At 36.9% G+C, this 20,080-nt stretch overlaps 1 protein-coding gene and 1 pseudogene across 4 annotated transcripts in view; one reads left to right on the top strand and one right to left on the bottom strand.

Moving 5' to 3' along the window:
* Positions 1 to 20,080, bottom strand: part of HECTD1 (HECT domain E3 ubiquitin protein ligase 1) — a 91,071-nt gene that overhangs the window by 55,645 nt on the left and 15,346 nt on the right. For all 4 annotated transcript variants that reach the window (XM_068546443.1, XM_068546451.1, XM_068546460.1 and 1 more), the window contains exons 3-9: positions 10,501 to 10,735; positions 7,016 to 7,243; positions 5,724 to 6,005; positions 5,356 to 5,626; positions 4,531 to 4,607; positions 4,347 to 4,445; positions 345 to 459 (exon numbers count right to left, since the gene is read on the bottom strand). In XM_068546443.1, coding sequence (XP_068402544.1) covers positions 345 to 459; positions 4,347 to 4,445; positions 4,531 to 4,607; positions 5,356 to 5,626; positions 5,724 to 6,005; positions 7,016 to 7,243; positions 10,501 to 10,735 — 1,307 coding nt within the window. The remainder of the gene's footprint in view (positions 1 to 344; positions 460 to 4,346; positions 4,446 to 4,530; positions 4,608 to 5,355; positions 5,627 to 5,723; positions 6,006 to 7,015; positions 7,244 to 10,500; positions 10,736 to 20,080) is intronic.
* LOC137764017 (translation machinery-associated protein 7-like) lies at positions 7,304 to 7,620 on the top strand (annotated as a pseudogene).

The raw sequence follows: 20,080 nt of genomic DNA, 5'->3' as shown, positions 1-20,080 counted from the left end.
TTCATCTACTCTGTGAAAACTTAAAAATTTGGTCAAAGTACTTTGTCTATGCAATAAGCAACTATTCTTTATGACATTCCCACACCCCTTAAACTTGTGATTTGGCCTTTTTGGAATTATGCAGCCACAGTCTCAAAGAACACAGAATAGTACACTGTTAAATGTTTATCAAATATAAGTGTGTGTGTGTGTGTGTGTGTGTGTGTGTGTGTGTATGTAATTATTTGACTTCACAGAAATGATTTCTTTATATAATGTTAACATGTCTACAGAAAGCTACTTCTATGGAAGTGGAGCTGAAAAGTAATAGCAGATGGCTTAAAAGGAAAGATATAACCACTCACCTGGAGACTGAAGAATAGCTACTACTTCACTATGGCCCCTTTCCCGAGCTTTATCTAATGGAGTTTTCCCATCTTCATCTCTCAGATCTGGATTTGCACCATGCCGTAAGAGAGTCTAGAAAAGAAAAGCATTTAATGTGGATATAATAATTAACACCTTATTTCTTCAATAGCCAATTCTGCAACCTTTAGATTGCACTGACATACTTCAGACTGCAGACTTACAGAATTAATCAAGCAGGTACCAATTCAAATCTCTGCCTTTGCATACAACACCTTAAAAGTGGTTTATTTATATCTTGAAAAAACTTATAGATTAATGTCACTTGCTTATTTATTAACATCTCAAATTAAGTACATTCACATCTGAACCTGTCATCTTCTCCATCAAACTGCTCCAGTCAATTTCCTTACTTTAACAGAGGTACTAATATTCAGTTTGCGGTGTGATAATCATCTTCATCATTTCGTGTATACTGCCAATTACCAAGTTAAATTGATTCTTCTAGAATGAACTACCAAATTTAGGTCTTAAATACTAATTCGCACTATTCACCATTTTTTTTTTTTTCTTTTGGCCACACCGCGCGACATGTGGGATCTTAGTTCCCCAACCAGGGATCAAACCTGCGCTCCCTGCAATGGAAGCCTGGAGTCTTAACCACTGGACTGCCAGGGAAATTCACCAATTTTTAATGGACACTGGACTCTCTCCCCAGCAGACTGTAAGCTCTTTTGAACAGAGAACACATCTCACATTTTTCCTATCAGCCTCAGAGCTGCAGCTTTTTGAACTTTGTTATAACACAATATATCTGACAAATAAGTGAGTACATACATTCATCAGAAAAGTATGCAGTACTGGCTAAAAATTCCAAACTGTTGAAGTTTGAATCAGAATAACTCAGTATTTCATCAAATCTAGGATGCCACAGATACTTATGATCTGATATTATAATCTGATATTATAATCTGACAGAGATTATAATTAAGTACTACTAAGAAAGAAAAAACAATGCCAATTAATTTTGCAACAATGTTTTCCTATTGCTTGGATATTTTTTTTAACTTATTGAAAGAACTTTTATAAACTTAGATTTTTCTTTTCATGTATTACTTGGACAAACATAAATTTAAAAAATAAATGAAATATAATAAGGGCTTCCCTGGTGGCGCAGTGGTTGAGGGTCTGCCTGCCAATGCAGGGGACACGGGTTCGAGCCCTGGTCTGAGAGGATCCCACATGCCGTGGAGCAACTAGGCCCGTGCGCCACAACTACTGAGCCTGCGCGTCTGGAGCCTGTGCTCCGCAACAAGAGAGGCCGCGACAGTGAGAGGCCTGCGCACCGCGATGAAGAGTGGCCCCCGCTTGCTGCAACTAGAGAAAGCCCTCGCACAGAAACGAAGACCCAACACAGCCAAAAATAAATAAATAAATAAATGAATTTTTTAAAAAAGGTTTTTTTTTTTTTTTAAAAAAAAGAAAGAAATATAATAAGATATTTCTGTAACTTCACATTCTGAGTACAATTGTTCATAATTTCTTTTTGATCCGAAGTCACCAATATTTGTGTTTCTACACACAATGCTGTCATCTGTGCCATAAAGAGTTTAGTGACACAGCATTACTGAGCATGCTCTTCTATCAGAAAGGATTTTTCACTCAAGTTACTAAAATCCATTTCACAATTTGTATCAAATTGACAGGTAATAACAACTATGCTGAAATTTCTATCTGGCCAATAGCAATTATAAGACTTTCCTAGTTAAAAGATGTTAAAATGTGTATGGGGGGGTGGGTAATATCTTAGAATCAATTAAAAAACAGAAGAACCTGTGAAGAATGATAAAACATGTTAAGTGCTTAAGACCCTGGCTGGCACAAAATAAGTGCTTGGTGAGCACTATTATATCATTATTAGTAATGGCAGCTATAGCTCATTGCAGGCTGATGTATAATCAAGATAGGTTAAGGTTAGATACAATTCATTTGGCTCCTTCTCCCACTCAGCTACCCATAACTGCAAAACAGTAAGGGTTCGAAAAAAAAAATTGGCTTAATAAAAATTTTTACCACCCTTAGGAACATCATTCTCTAAAAATTAACCAATTCAAACTGACAGAATTCGAGCTTGAAGAGACCATCTAGAAAGCTAAGTTGTTAACAAAAATCTTCTTACAGTGTAAAGACAATACTAGCAATACTGTGACAATAGTAGCAGCTACCATTTAAGCATCTACATACAATGTGCCAGCTACAATACTAAGTGCTTTTCATGTATTTTTTCCTAATTATCACAATAAGCATGCTAGCAGGGACTTCCCTGGTGGTCCAATGGTTTAAACTCTGCGCTTCCACTGCAGGGGGCACAGCTTCATTCCCTGTGGGAACTAAGATCCCAAATGCTGCGCAGCGCAGTCAACAATAAATAAATAAATGAATAAATAAATAAATAAATAAAATACTAGGAGTGTATATACATTTTATTAATAAAACTATAAGTCACACTTAAGAAACTGGTCCAAGGCCAGACAGCCTTTTTTGTTAATGAGTTGAGACTTGAATCAGGTGTGCCTGACTTCTTAGCAAATATATTATGACAAATTCCTTCACAATATGAAGATTCTTGAGACCTAGATCATACATTTGGTTCAACCCTTATCATTTGACCTTTCTGGACCTCAATTTCTCCTAACTGTACAAAAAAAAATCTACAGTAAGGATGTATGGAGATTCCTCAAAAAATTAAAAATAGAACTACCAGGGACTTCCCTGGTGGTCCAGTGGTTACGAATCTGCCTTCCAATGCAGGGGACGCGGGTTTGATCCCTGGTTGGGGAACTAAGACCCCACATGCCGTGGGACAACTAAGCCCATGTGCCGCAACTACTGAGCCCGCGTGCTGCAGTACAGAGCCCATGCGTTCTGGAGCCCACACTCCACACTAGAAAGAATCTGCACCCCGTGGTGAAAGACTCTACATGCCACAACTAAGACCCGATGCAGCCAAATAAATAAATATTTAAAAAAAAAAAAAAAAAAAAAAGAACTACCGTATGACCCAGCAATTCCACTCCTGGATATTTATCCAAAGAAAATGAAAACACTAACTGGAAAAGATATGTGTACTCCTATGTTCACTGCAGCATTATTTACAACAGCCAAGATACGAAAGCAACCTAAATGCCCAACGATAGAGGAATGGAAAAAGAACATGTGGTGTATACATATACACAATGAAATATTACTCAGCCATAAAAGAGAATGAAATCTTGCCATTTGCGACAACACGCATGGACCTAGAGGGTATAATGCTAAATGAAATAAGTCGATCAGAGAAAGACAAATACTGTATGATTTCATTTATATAAAGAATCTAAAAGACAAAACAAAGGAACAAACATAACAAAACAGAAATAGGAAAAAGAAAAAGAACTCTCCAAAGTCCTTTGCTAATCTAAGAGTCAAAGATATTATGTTCTTCGGCAAATAAAATATTTGCTATATTGATAAATAGAAATAAGAGAAACATGTATAAAGTTATTCATTACCAAGAGTAAGAAATCGGGAAAAAAACAAGTTTTCAGCAATAGATGACTGGTTGAATAAATCTGCAGTACATTCACACATGGTAAGTATACAGATGTACAAAAACTCTCTATATACTAATAGGGAGAAGTCTCATTGTGTATTATTAAATGAAAAATGTATATTATTACATGAAAAAAGCAAAGTATAAATCAGTGTATATGTTACATTTTGTATTAGGAGAAAATAACCATACATATTTATTCTTGCTTGCATCTGTATTAAGAAACAATGAAAAGATAAACAAAAAAAAACAATCAAAAACGCTTACCTGTAGTGGGGATAGGGAAATGGAGCAAATGGAGATAGCATGGAAGCACGGCTTATCAGAATAAAAGTTTTCATTTCATTCTAATTTCAGAACCATGTAAATGTTAAATATTAAATCAATAATTTAAAAACCTGGATTTTACCTTTGCTACTTGAGGTCTTCCAAAACATGCAGCATAATGTAATGATGATGACCTCTGACCTCTATTAACATCAGCACCTCTTTCACAAAGAAATTCTACCTGTAAAATGATGGAGAATCATAAAGTTGCCTTATTAATATTGCTATCTTTGATTTAAAACATTAGCTTTTATTTATTAGCTTACCATTTCCTGAGTTCCAAAAGCAGAGGCCCAGTTTAATAGAGTCTGACCTACATCATCCATAAAATTTACTTCAAAGGCTGGAAATTTGAAGGAAAAAAATAAATCTTTTTAAAAGTCAACAAATAATAATGAACTTTTCTAAAGTGAGAACCATTTAAAGATTGTTATTAATAATCACTAAATACACAGCCAATTTTAAACATTCAGGTCAACTATAAAGTAGTAAATAATCAGCAAATGTAAATTCTGCTAAGAAAAAGTATTCTAAAATTTTTATTAAAAATAAACATAAAATAAGAAACAAAAAAACAAACATACAATAAAACTCAAGAGTATTAGTTGCCTCACGCCGTAACTGAGGAAAAGAAACTAAACCACATCTATAATCAAAAGAAAACAAAAGTCTGATGACACAGAAGCATTTTTCACCAACTTATATTTGCTGATCACCTCATGAAGCAGTCTAAAAAAAATTTACTATATATAATGATAATTCACTTGTGTCAGTTTCCATTAATCCTGAGAAAACAACAGCCCTAAATTCAATCTCCACTTAACCTTAGAATTGGTATGATCTCCTGGCAACAGACAGGTTAATTTCATTTACTTATTCAACAAGCATTTACTCAGATCTTACCATGCACCAGGCTGATAATTTATATACATGGGGAGAGGAGAGGATATAGAATACGTTGGCCATTCTATTTTCTGGCACAACTGCTAAAAATTAAAAAAAAAAAAATTAAAAATCTAGAAACTAGAAGTTGCCTATATAATTCCTTATCTCACAGTTTTCTTTTTATATTTTAAAAAATATTTTCCAACCTCCTGTGTCAATTGCATCTATGAGTGCATCGGTATCTTTACTTCGAATACAGTCTATAAGCTGCCGATGTGAGCGCTCCCCAGAACTATCCAATCTCCGGAGTCCTGGGATTCTGCCTGTGGATCCAGCACTAGACTTTGGCAAAGCCTTTCGTCCTTCAAATAATAGCACCAAGAGAAGGTCAACCAAACGCATGGTATCAAGGACACATCTTTCATCACCCTGCAATGCACTTTCAATTGAATCTGGAAGCTCTGACCTCAGGAGATCCTAAAAAGAGAATGGGAGAAAAAAAGTTTTAGCATACTTGCACTACACCAAAATACTTCTTCTGAAAAGATTAAATAAGATTCAAAAACACTCTTACGTGCGTTACTACTGGAGAGCCTCTGCAAAGTGTTGAGAGCAGACTTACAATTGTTGACACCTGGTTACTCAATTTGGAATCTGCAGCTGTGGAAGGCGCTCCTGTGGTGCTGCGACCTGGTTTGCAAGCTGATGATGGCCCTGATACAGTACCACCAGCAGCAGCCATTCTAGACAATAGCTCCTCAGTTAATCCGTGCTTGGCTAATGGAGCTGGGTCAACACCACGACGGGTAAATCGGTCAGCTAGTGATGCAAAACATCGCAGAGCTCCATCTGAAACCTAATGATGTAAAGAATATACATATGGATAAAATTCATCTAAAAATGACCAGTATTGTTTATTTCAATACTGAGACTATTAAGAAAGGCAATTGTAGCAAAGCATACAATCTGTCTAGGTTTGAATCCTGGCTCCACATTCTGATAACTGTATAACCTAAAAATGTTACTTAACTGTTCAAGGCGTCAGTTCCCTTATCTGTAAAATGGGAATAGTAACAGTACTTATAATTCATTGTCTGAGCTCAAATGAAATGATATATGTAAAGAACCTAGAGGAACAGTAAAAGCTCAACAAATATTTACTATTATTATGTACAACTTTGCCAAGATAATCGATGGACAGCAACTGAAAATAATTAACATCTAAATGGTAAAAAAGCATTAAAAGTCAAGTTTTATTTTCTAAAGATGCTAATATAACAAACGTTTACACATATAAAATTTTAAATACTGTTCTTTTACTTCAATGAAAACTACCCTTTTAAGCCAACAAAACTGTGCTGAGCCAACAAATTACACTGGGTATAAGTGCAGCTTTAAAAATTATATACTTCTAAAATGTTTAAATTTTAAGAATAAACACATACTACTTTTATAATTTAAAACGTATCATTGCCAAAACAAGAAGAGATTACCATAGAGATATAAGATGAGAGAAAGAGAAGATGAAATTATCTCTAGCTCATCAAGCAAAAAATTCATATTGCACTAAGGTTGAACCTTAAACAACACAGGTTTGAACTGCATGGGCCCACTTACGTGTGGATTTTTTTCCCCACTAAATTCACACTACAGAACTACACGATCAACAGCTGGTTGAATCCACAGCTGCAGAACCCCAGATAGGGACGGCCGACTGTAAAGTTATGTGCAGATTTCCAACCGTGCGGAGGGTCGGCACCCCTAACCCCCACCCTGTTCAAGAGTCCACTGGATATCATGGTTATAACTAGTGGACGCTATAAAATCACATTTTGAAAACAAAGTACACAAGAGCGATGTAGTTACCTGATGATCTTCATGTTTTAATAAACTAGACAGAGATTCTACACAAATTTCTAAAGAAGAATCTTGAGGTTCCATTTTGCCACAGAGTCTTGATACCACAGCCATGGCAGAGTGCAAGGTATCTTTATGAACCAGGTGTCCACTGTCACGAATGAAGGTAAGCACACAATTCAAACCACCAGCCTCGAAGACTGCTCCTGACTCACGAGTGCATATCAGTTCTAACACCTACAACAGTAAAACAAAATTCACAAAAGAATACAGTAAGTCCAATTTTAATTTTCTAGAATGACAGAAAACGTAATACACCCTCCAAATTGGTTAGGAGCCACATTTTAAAAAGGGCAGGGTCTGAGAAAGGGGGCACAGAAGCTGTGTCCGGCTGTGAAGATGGCAAGAAGTAGTCCCTGAAGCAGCCCAAGAAGGTGGCCAAGGAAGATAAGGCATTCAAGCAGAAACAGAAAGAGCTGCAGAAGAAACTCAAGGAGCTAAAAGCAAAGGCCATGGGGAAGGGCCCCCTGGCCACAGGTGGAATTAAGAAATCTGGCAAAAAACTGTTCCTTGTGCCTGAGGCAATGGTGATCCTTAATTCCATTCTCATTTAAACATCTGGATTCCCTGCCATAACATGCTGCTACCTACAGCTAGAATGAAGTGCTGACTTGGAGCCTGTTGTACCTTTAAGAATAAACTTTTCAGGACTTCCCTGGTGGCGCGGTGGTTAAGACTCCGCACTCCCAATGCAGGGGGCCCGGGTTCGATCCCTGGTCAGAGAACTAGATCCCAAATGCATGCTGCAACTAAGAGTTCGCATGCCACAACCAAGGAGCCAGTGAGCCACAATTAAGCAGCCCGCCTGCTGAAACTAAGACCTGGCTCAACCAAATAAAAATAAATAAATAAATATTAAAAAAACAAAAAAAAGAATAAACTTTTGTTAAAAAAAAAAGTGAAGCAAAACAGAAGAAATTAATTTTAATATATTTTATTTAGCCCAATATATCCAAAGTGTCATGATTTCAACATGTAATCAATATAAAAATTATTGGTATCTTTTATGTAATAAGTCTTCAAAATCCCATGTATATTTTATACTTATAACACACCTTAATTTGGGGTAGCCACATCTGAAGTGTTCAGTAGTCACATATAGCTACCATATTGGACAGCATAGGTTTAGGCGGTGAAACCTGCATGGCAAGCTAAGAACTGCAAGTAATTTAGCAAAAGTTTATAAAGGTCCTAGACATTAAAAAATTCAATAAACGCCAGCTATTACATTATTCATCATCCTCACACTTACTCTATGAATATTAAGACATTAAAAATCACTTTTATTTTCTAAATTATATTGATGTTTAATGCATTCAGGTAGAACTAAAGAGTTAACAGGGTCCACAGGTCTTACAGGCATACCAGAAATTTAGACTTTATTCTGTAAGCAAGAAAAATGTTTTAAGCGGGAAATAATATGATCAGATTTCCAGTTAACATCTGTGGGAAGCAGGGTACAGGGAGAGTGTAGAGGCAAATGCAAAAATTCAAGCATTAATATTCATGAAAGGATGAGGGCTTAACTAAGGCAATAACAGCAGGGACATACAGGAGGAAATAAAGCAGAAAAGCACTTGATCATTAATTACACGTGTGGAGTGGAAAAAAGGAAATAAAAGATAAAGCACAGGTTTCTGTCTTAAGCGACTGGCTACAAGTTGATGTCACTTATCAAGAGAGGAGTTTATCTGTAATCAAAGACAATGAATTCAAACATCCAGTTGAATATGTCCAACAGGCCTTTGAATATGGAGTCTAGAACTCAAGAGAGAGGTCAGTTCTAGAGATAAAGATGTGAAGGGCATATATTTATATATGAATGGTATTGTTGCTCACAGATGAAATTGTCTAGGCAAAGTTTATACAGATTTAAGAAGCTAAAAACAGGACCTTAGGAAATACTACCATTGAAGAATGAATTAAATAAGAATAATCTGCAAAGGAAACAGAGAAAGGGAGAGCAGGGTGTTAACAGACAAGAAAGAGTTTGAAAATATAGGTCAGTGAATAAATGCAATGGTGTAAAACCCCAGTCCTGGAAGAAAAATGAAGTGATGTGATCAAGAGAATAAGAGGGGGAAAAGCTCTGAACAGAAAAACGAATACCTCTTCCTCTGAGGCCATAGACAGAAATAAATCTATAAACACAGAGGCAGAAAGTCAAGATATTAACACCTACAAAAACAACTCTCAAAGCATGGGGAAGACATTTCCAGTGGTCCTTGAAGTTATAACTTTTTTAATAATAATACTATAACAGTTAATTGTCTTTTTCTTTCCTATTCTCTCAGGAACGTAAGGCAGCATTTTCTAAAAGTTATATGAAGTGTGATATAGCAACAGGCTGAATGCAGAAGCAGATATTAGGACCCAGCTGTCTTCTATTAAACCACACATTTCAAACGAGACTTAACAATGTTACTCTTCTCACTAATTTTCTCTTTGTTCAGGATATAGTGATTTTCATTAAAAATGTAATGTATGTTAACACATAATGAGTTTGTTATTTTATGATAAATGAATAAATATTTTTAAATTCTCAGTTTTAATATCTTATATGGTAAATATAAATAGAACCTTCATAAACAAAGGCTCTTTGCGGGTCCTCAATAATTTAAGACTTGTAAAGGGATCCTGAGACAGAAAGTTTGAAAATTGCTGACCTAGAGCAGCAAGAATCATAAAAAGAATGAAACAGGAATCAAAAAAGAGAATCACATAAAATCTAAATGTGTTCACCAAGTACTTCCAATAAACTACTCACCAGTACTGATGCTTTTAGAGTAACATAAAGTTTATAATTAGTCCCATCAGGAATAAAACAAAACCGCTAACTCTAACAGGAGTATAGCAAAACAGTTAAATTCATGGGCCCTAGAACCAGACTTCCTGATCTTCAAATTCCTAATCTTTGAATGTTGGCTCTCTGCCACTAACTACTTGCATCATCCCAAGCAAGTTACTTAATCTTGGTATGCTTAAATTTTTTTCACCTATAAAACAGAAGTGATGATATTAGTGGCACCTACCTCATACAGAGTTGTCATGAAGATTAAATGAGAGTTAATATATGTAAGTGTTTAAAATAATGCCTAGCCCTGGTGGTCAGTGTTAGTTGTCATGGTTCCTGTTGTTACTGCATGCATACAAAATCATTTTGGATAAGAACAGAAATAACCTATCTCAAAGTGTTAGTGGCTACCAGAAACCAAAGAGCACTGAGGCAACACAGAAAAGCATTATCAGTGACCTACAATTTTCCTTCAAAGATAAGATTTCTTTTCCCAAGCCATATGGGATCTCCTTTGGTACATAAGGACTGTGACTTCCATTGTTTTCAACCACGGAAAGAATTTTTTTTTTTTTTTTCAAAATATATTTTTTACTCTCTAAGTGATCTTCAAATGGGCCAATAAATAATTAAGACTTACCTTTACACATTGTTCAGCTAAGTCTCTGCTTGTCCTGTTGTTAAGTTCGACTACAACCAAACGATTGCAAAGTGCTTTTATAGCTCCATCTACCCCAACAATCCTTCGAGTGCATTCTGCAGATACGTCCAGGTAGTATGTTATGGCACGGGCTGTCACCTCTAGCACATTGTCTGGAGCACTTTCGTCAAGAAAAATTTTGCAGAGGGCTGGTAAGAAAGTGCGAGGAGGACATCTGTAGTGAAAGAAATCATATTTCACCTAGGATTACCAAACTCTTAACATCAAAAAGTCACCAAAGTAACAGATAATAAAAACTATATCATAATACATCATGCTCAATACTGCTTCTGCATATATATTAGGTAATATTTCTCATATTGCTTTTGCTTCCATAATAATACTCACAGGCTAATTTCATCATCGCTGAAAATATAAAGTTGTAAACAGTTTAAAGTAGCAGAATTAACATGAAACCATGTTCAAGAAAAATTCCTATTCAATACTCAGCTCAAACATCAACCCTGTAAAACCTTCCCTAACCTCCCCAAATAGTCAGGTGGTACTTTCATGTTCCTAAAGCCTCATAAAAACAGTTCCCACACTGTTTAATGTATCATTTTATTTCCTTATTTACATTAAGAGTTCCTGAATGCCAGGGACATTGTTCAATTCATGTTGTATGGGAACAAATGCTGATTTGGGGTTTAACAGACCAGAGTAATACATAGAACAACAGCTATGTAGCATTTCTGGTCCTGATTTGTAAAGCAAAGATAGCATCTAAACAACATCTACTTTATATGGATGTTATGAAGATTAAATGAAATTATATACATTAAACACTTAGCTCAGTACCTTGGCACCATATTAAACTAATTAACGTTAGCTCCCCTTCCCTCCTATGAATAGCTAATACCTGCTATATAAACCTGCATGACAGTTTTATCAAAAGAACATTTTGCATTTTTTAATCAATATTTTATCAACACTTAAATTATAAAAGACCATAATTTAATTTAGTAGAGATCTCAGTTACATGCCATCAAATACTTTAACTTATCTGCACAGACTAAACTTTAAATGAGCTACAGATAACACAAAAGGCACTATAGTCATCCCTCGGTGTTCAAGGAGGAAAGATTTCAGGACCCCCTGTGGATAGCAAAATCTGTGGATGTTCAAGTTCCTTATATTAAATGGTACAGATACAGAGGATATGTGGAGGGATACAGAAGGGCTTGCTGGACTCTCAACGTTTCGGTGGAATTATTTTTCCTCCAATTTTTAGTGTGCACATATCTTTAGTAGCTTTTAAAAAATATCTGTAATGTATGAACGTCAAAGTAACTCTAACCTTTATTATCTGCTTGAATGATGTTCACTTAAGGGGTCCAGCAGCAGGAATATTATCAAAGATTTTAGAAGACCTCTTGCATTCAGTGACTGACCAGTCACTGATTAAACACAGGTGGTTTTTATTAGCCAGCATCACTGGCAACCTAGGTCACATAGTCACTAATAATTTTTCTGAGGAGGAAATGCTTTAAGATTAGGTTATGGAAATAGTCTGATAGTTCTCAGGTAAGATCAGAAGACTGACTAGCATATCAGAATCTTAAAGTATTTTTGCTGCTCTCTACATTGGCATATGTAGTAAACCAAAGAGACAAGATTGTAAAAGTGTTAATACTACTGAGGAACAACACACTCTTAAAAATAATGTTTTTTGCCTTAGAAAACAGTAGCTTTTGAAAAAAGAATAAAATTTTTAAGTTGACAGTCCTCACATCAAATGACAAGAATGGATCTACCATATGATTTATATTAAAAATAAGAAAATATCCATCTATCTTACACAGTACAAAAACTGGACACCAAAACACAAAATTTAAGAGAAATGTTCAGTATAACTATCTATAATTCATGGGGAAATGTGGTATCTGCTTATTTGGGGAATAACTATGATCCCTGCTGTGTTCCCTAAAATGTGACGAATCTGCTGAACAAGTATGGCTCAGGGGCCAATTAAAAAAAAAAACCACACAGAAAGTTCTAAACATAGGTTCTCAGCTGTTAACTGTGATCAATTTTATTTCTAAGAGAAAAACAAAAATATCCTGCATACATATTTTAAAAGAGCTTATTTTATGTCAGGTATAATGAAAACCTGCTTTGTGAACTTTTTAAAGGTATGGTACAAAACATCTGTTGTAACTTTTGGCTATTAGACAGGAAAACATTTTTGTTTTTCTAGCTCTTGAGTTACTTTTTAAACCATGAGAAGGTATTTTAGGCATATTCACTAATTTTTCAATTTAGAACCAAAGCAATTTACAAACATCTCAACAATACAAATTAACTATAAATTGAGCAAAAAAAGTAGAGAAAAACATGTCAATAGTAATTAATGAATTCTGAAAAGTACAGAATAATTGAAAGAACTATAGTTATATTACTTGAAAGTTCATATTGCAACTAAAACAAATTACTAACAAGTGTTGTTGCTTAACATACTCTGCTGGATAACCTGCTTTAAGACAGTCACTGTGATATAAACATTTATAAGACCTTAAAACTGTCTTTTCACTTGTTGGTTAGTAACAATTTCCTAGAATCATTTCCAAAGAAACCCTGTGTTGATAGATACTTCAACTGGGCCTTTAAATCCAACTTGAGCTTCATGGCTATTCAGGAAGCACTTGCCTATCTTCTAGGAACAAGACCCTCGCGTTCCTTGCCCTTCGTCCTGGGCTACAACCACAACCACAACTTTCCCAGGTCTGTATCCATGTCAACAGAGATTAACTAAAAAACTAATTTACATAATCAAGAAAACTCATTATAAATCTGTGATCACCAATATTAAATAAACACAATGCCCAGTAATTCTGCTACATTTCTTCCAGTGTCTGCAACGAGTATCTCACACCTTTTCTTCAATTTTCTCTTGGCTTAGTTACTCCCTTAGTTTTCCATTCTAGCCTCAGTCCTAAACTCCCTTCTCTTCTCTAGCTCATCTCATCTATTCCCTTTGTTCATACACCATAGCTATAAATCTCATCCACATACCACGAAAACTCCCAAAAGGTTATCTCTACCCCAGACCAACTAAATCACTATCACTATCTCCATTTAGAATTATCACAGGCATCGTAAAATGAGCATATTCAAAACAAATGTGCCTCCACCTCCAAACCACTGCCTTTGTAAATATCACAACCATCCAGAAACCCAGAAATCTGAGAATCATCCTCAGTTTCCCCCCACATTTTCCTCACATTACACGTCCAATCCATTAGTTAAATCCCACCAATTTTCCCTCTAAAATATATCGTAAATCTGTCCACTTCTCTCCACATCTTCTTTTACAAACGTAATCTAAGCTAACTTCAAACTCTTGTCTGAACTACTGAAATAGCCACTTAGACATCCACATAAGAGACAGGTTTAGCACTAGTGTTGAGGAAAGTATTTCTAGAGGGAGAAGGAGATCAGTCTGGACTAAGGTGTAAGAGCATGAGCAACATAAAGACGGCATCTATGCAGGGGAACGCCTCAGTGATGGGCAACTGACAGACAAGGGAAGTGATCAAATCAATAAATATACTGAGGATAATGGGAGCCAGATATCTTACTGGACTGGAGTTGGAAACATAGAAAAGAGAAAACTAGAATGAACCCTGAGGTGTTAGACTGGAACTGGGGGTATTGGTATGAACTCATGGTTTTCTACAGACTGATAGAAAGATAAAGACACATAAAGATGCTAATGTGTGTGCTGACCCCTCTGCCTAAAATGCTTTTCCAACTCTTCCCATGGCCGGTTCTTTGCCATCCTTCTGTCAGCCTAAATGTTACCTCCTCAGCTTCAGGCTTACCTTTCCTAACTACTCAAAACAGGACTCCTGTTTTTTGTCTTAATTTACTTTGACAATTTATATTTATATTTCATTTTTTGTTGTCCACTGTAACTCTCTCCTAAAAATCTGTAAGCTCCTCAGGAACAGAGATGTATTTCACACAGCACCCAACAGGGTTCTCTGCATATGGGAAGATACTCAAGTTTTATTTGTTGAATGAATGATACCAAGAAAAAATAAGAACTTTTTTGCTTATGGAAAGAGAAACCAAACAAAAAAGAATTCCATCAGCTCCCCAACTGATCTGCCTCTCCACCCCCATGCCCAACCCCTCACTACTATGTCTCCACCCCTCCACACACATGCCTTCATCCTAGCCCAACCCCCATCAGGTCTCCTTCCCCTGCCCCACACCTTCCCACAACACAAAAAAGTGAATCCACTTTTATCTCTCATTTCCCATAGAAAGCAAAACACCAAATCTAGACTCTAGTCTAAACTGCTCTCTTGAAGCCCAGAATTACAGACCCAACTGCCTCCTTTACTCACCTGTCATACCTAGAGATGTTTCAGGAACCATCAAACACAACCTGCCAAAACTAAACGAAGTTTCCCTACCAAAAACCATACTATTTATTCTCTAACCTGCCATCCAACCAGTCACTCAAATAAAAATCATAAAATTCTTCCAAACTCCTGTTTCTAAAATACAAAAATCAACACCTAATCTTGATGGTTCTACCTCCTAAATCTGTTTAATATCTTAATTGAATTCCAACTAGAATCTCTCACTAGACTTTCCAGATCCTCGTGGCCTTGAACAGGTCCCCTCTGCAAGAAACATTTATCCCCTTCTTCTCTGTTTCACTTGTATTCCTTTTTCAAGGAAACTTTTAAAATTAAATTTAAAAAATGTTAGGAACACTCAGGTCAGAGAGTACCTCCTCTAGGAAGCCTGCCTTAGACAAACCTCACCACGCATTCTCAGTTATGTTCCTCTTGGGTGGTTTCAGAACATTCAGTGAAACCCATCTATCAGAAGCATCTGTCAAACTATATTTTCCCATTTATCTGTCTCATCCATGAAAACATGAGCTACCTGATAGCAAGGTCTGTACCTTATCTTCTCTGTTCTCCTACAACCAAGTCCAGTACTTGTTATCTAGTGGACACTCAAATATTTGATAAATGAATACATGAAAATAATCCCAGTTTCAAAAAATTCAGTTTAATAGAGAGAAATATAATTTAAGTAAGTAAAAATAAATATAACAAGTGCTGTAATAAAAACCTGAAAGAAGCAGTTTCATTAAAAGTTTGGGGGGGGTAGTGTAATATCCAAAATATATAAACAGCTCATACAACTCAACATCCAAATAAAAACCAACCTGATTGGGACTTCCCTGGTGGCACAGTGGTTAAGAATCCGCCTGCTAATGCAGGGGACATGGATTCGACCCTGGTCGGGGAAGATCCCACATGCCTCGGAGCAACTAAGCCCGAGCGCCACAACTAATGAAGCCTGCATGCTGCAACTACTGAAGACTGCACGCCTAGAGCACGTGCTCCACAGCAAGAGAAGCCCCCGCTCGCCGCAACTAGAGAAAGCCCACGGGCAGCAATGAAGACCCAACGCAGCCAAAAATAATTAAATAAAAAATTTTAAAAAAACAAAAAAACCCAACCTGATTAAAAATATGGGCAGAAGACATGAACAGACATTTTTCCAAAGAGGACATGTAGATGGTCAACAAGCACATGACAAGATGCTCAACATCATTAATCACCAGAGAAATGCTAATCAACCACAATGAGATATCACCTCACACCTGTCAGAATGGCTATCATCAAAAAGAACACAAATAACAAATGTTGGTGAGGATGTGGAGAAAAGGGGACACTTGAACATTGTTGGTAGGAATGTAAATTGGTGCAGTCACTGTGGAAAATAGTATAAAGGTTTCTCAAAAATCTAAAAATAGAACTACCATGTAACCCAGCAATTTCCACACCTGGCTGGGTATATATGCAAAACAAAAACAAAAAAAGTAATTTGAAAAGATACATGTGCCCCAATGTTCACAGCAGCATTATTTACAACTGCCAAGATATGGAAGCAACTGGAGTGTCCATCAACAGAAAAAAGGATAAAGAACATGTAATACACACACACACACACAATGGAATACTACTCACCATAAAAAAAGAATGAAATTTTGCCATTTGCAATAACATGGATGGACTTGCAGGGTATTACGCTAAGTGAAATAAGCCAGAGAAACACAAATACTGTATTATACCACTTATACGTGGGATCTAAAAAATAAAACAAACTAGTAAATCTAACAAAAAAGAAAGAGACTCACAGATATAGAGAACAAATTAGTAGTTACCAGTTGGGAGAAGGAAGGGGGAAGGGGCAAGATAGGGATAGGGGATTAAGAGGTACAAACTACGATGTGTAACATAAATAAGCTACAAGGCTATATTGTACAGCACAGGGAACATAGCCAATATTTTACAGTAACTATAAATTGAGTATAACCTTTAAAATTGTGAATCCCTATGTTGTACACTGATAAATTATGTAATACTGCACATCAACTATACTTCAATTAAAAAAAAAAAGGTCTGAGAGGGAAAGCTCAGCTCAGGGGATTTGGGGAAAGAAAGACCTCACAAAAAAAGGAAAAAGTTTGAGTTAAATCAAGGTATTCTCTGCCTTGAAGAGTTACTGCAAGAACTTGGTATAAAGTATATAAAATATAGTGTTTAGCACATAAAAGATGCTCCATAAACCATAGGGTAGAAGTTTACCAAGCAGACAAGCTCCTGTCTTCTAAGTAAGGAGAATAGTATATGCAAAGGATGGAGGCTTGAAGAATTATATACTGTGGCAGATTGTATTTTCCAACGATATCCACATTATTTCCCATCCCACATATCCATAAATTCTTTTTTACAAGGTGACTTTGATACTCTTTCTACTGAGAGGGTCTATGTTCCCAGGCAGGTTTATGATTACAGTGAAAGTTATCACTTTGTGACTTCGAACACTAAGTCAATTCTACTGGATTCTCTTAGGACTCTTGCTCTTAGAACACAACCAGCATGCTGTAAGGAAGCCCAATCAGCCACACTGCAAGGCCAGGAGATGTTCTAACAAATGCAACTAAAAGCCAGTATTCAAGTGCATGTGAGAGAACAAGTCATCAGATGATTCCAGTGCCTGGTCATCAAGCTTCTGTTATTTACAAGTAGGATCACACTACAAATACCATCCTCAACTTGCTCATTTCTTTAATCAATATGTTGTGACCACCTTCCCACATTAATATGACTAGGTCTAGTTCAATCTTTCTAATGTCTACATAATAGTCAATATAATGAATAGCCATACACTGTTAACCATTTAGATGGTTTCCAGGTTTTTTACTACTCGAAGCAGTCCTGCAGTGAACAATATTGGAAGAATATCTTTGCACACCTGTACCAGTATTTATGAAGGAAAGATTCTGAGTATTTCTTTAATTAATTTATTTATTTATTTTAATTTAATTTAATTTTTTTGGCTGCATTGGGTCTTCATTGCTGTGTGCGGGCTTTCTCTAGTTGCAGCGAGCGGGGGCTACTCTTTGTTGCGGTGCACGGGCTTCCCATTGTGGTGGCTTCTCTTTGTTGCAGAGCATAGGCTCTAGGCGCGCGGGCTTCAGTAGTTGTGGCACGTGGGCTCAATAGTTGTGGCTCGCGGGCTCTAGAGCACAAGCTCAGTAGTTGTGGCGCACAGGCTTAGTTGCTCTGCAGCATGCGGGATCTTCCCGGACCAGGGCTTGAACCCATGTCCCCTGCATTGGCAGGTGAATTCTTAACCACTGCGCCACCAGGGAAGTCCCTTCAGAAGTATTTCTGTGAGTACATTTTTTGGTTTGACAGATGTTGTCAAACTGACTTCTAAAGAGGCTATACCACTGTATACTCCCATCAGAAGCATTTTAGAGTACCTATTACCCCACTCATAGGCCACTAAAAATGATATTACCTTTACATTTGTGCTAAATTGATAAATATTAAAAAAAACTTTATTTCATAAAATTTGGCTGGCTGTGACAGAATTTAATAAACTTTAAAAATGAAACACAGAATATTCAAACCTCCACCAAGAAAACAAAAATAATCTAAAGATGTATACATATACATATACACAGACAAATACTTCAGGATATACAAAATCTCTAATTAGAACAGCAAAAGTCATAAATAAGCCCCCCCCAAAATTCAACACTCACATTTTATTTCTGTATTTCCAATACAGACTTTATTTCTGTATGAACATGTACTTAAGGCAGATACAAAATAAATAAATAAATTAAACTACCAAACTGGGTATATATTAACATTATTTTAAAATTTCCATTCCGGGGGACTTCCCTGGTGTAACAGTGGTTGAGAGTCTGCCTGCCAATGCACGGGACACATGTTTGAGCCCTGGTCCAGGAAGATCCCACACGCTGCAGAGCAGATAAGCCCATGCACCACAACTACTGAGCCTGCGCTCAGAGCCCGCAAGCCACAACTACTGAAGCCCGCGCGCCTAGAGCCCATGCTCCACAACAAGAGAAGCCACTGCAATGAGAAGCCCGTGCACTACAACGAAGAGTAGCCCCCACTCGCCGCAACTAGAGAAAGCTCGCATGCAGCAACGAAGACCCAACGCAGCCAAAAATACATAAAATAAATAAATTTATAAAATTTCCATTCTGATTTCTCTTAAAAGATAAAAATCAGGGGCTTCCCTGGTGGTGCAGTGGTTAAGAACCCTCCTGCCAATGCAGGGGACATGGGTTCAAGCCCTGGTCCGGGAAGATCCCACATGCCGCAGAGCAACTAAGCCCGTGCGCCACAACTACTGAGCCTGGGCTCTAGAGCCCATGAGCCACAACCACTGAAGCCCGCACACCTAGAGCCCGTGCTCCGCAACAAGAGAAGCCACTGCCATGAGAAGCCCACACACCAAAACGAAGAGCAGCCCCCGCTCGACGCAACTAAAGAAAGCCCACGTGCAGCAATGAAGACCCAACGCAGCCAAAAATAAATACATACATACATACATAAATAAATTTATTTAAAAAAATCAAAATTCACTAACCTACTCATTCATTCCTCCAGGGAATAAAAACTTGTAACATTATCTTCAATTAGATTCTCCTGCAATCAACTGTAAAGTTCAAAACAATCAAAAACCACAAGGTCCACTACCAATAGCAGTTCCACTTTGAAATTACTCATGAGAAGGTAATTATATATGAACATATTTTGTCAGACTTCTAAAAACAATTAAATATTAATTCAAGCAGATAAGGAAACTTTGGTTTCCTCTTACATGTAATTTTGAAGTCAGCAGTTCAAAAAAACACACCATCAGGCAAAAATGTGTGTACAAAGATGCTCATTGTTGCATAACCTATATATCTAATAACAAGGGTATAATTAAGCATATGACACATCCGTATGGCAGATTATGCAGGTTTTTTAAAGCTGTTTACTAAGAACTAATGATACAAATACATAAAGAAAAGGGGGACTTCCCTGGTGGTGCAGTAGTTAAGAATCGCCTGCCAATGCTGGGGACACAGGTTTGAGCCCTGCTCCGGGAAGATTCCACGTGCCGCGGAGCAACTAAGCCCATGTGCCACAACTACTAAGCCCGCATGCCACAA

The sequence above is a fragment of the Eschrichtius robustus genome, chromosome 1, assembly GCF_028021215.1.
Source record: "Eschrichtius robustus isolate mEscRob2 chromosome 1, mEscRob2.pri, whole genome shotgun sequence".
Lineage (NCBI taxonomy): Eukaryota > Metazoa > Chordata > Mammalia > Artiodactyla > Eschrichtiidae > Eschrichtius > Eschrichtius robustus.
Note: the sequence above shows the minus strand (reverse complement) of the source record. Positions and strands in the feature narration are given on the sequence as shown.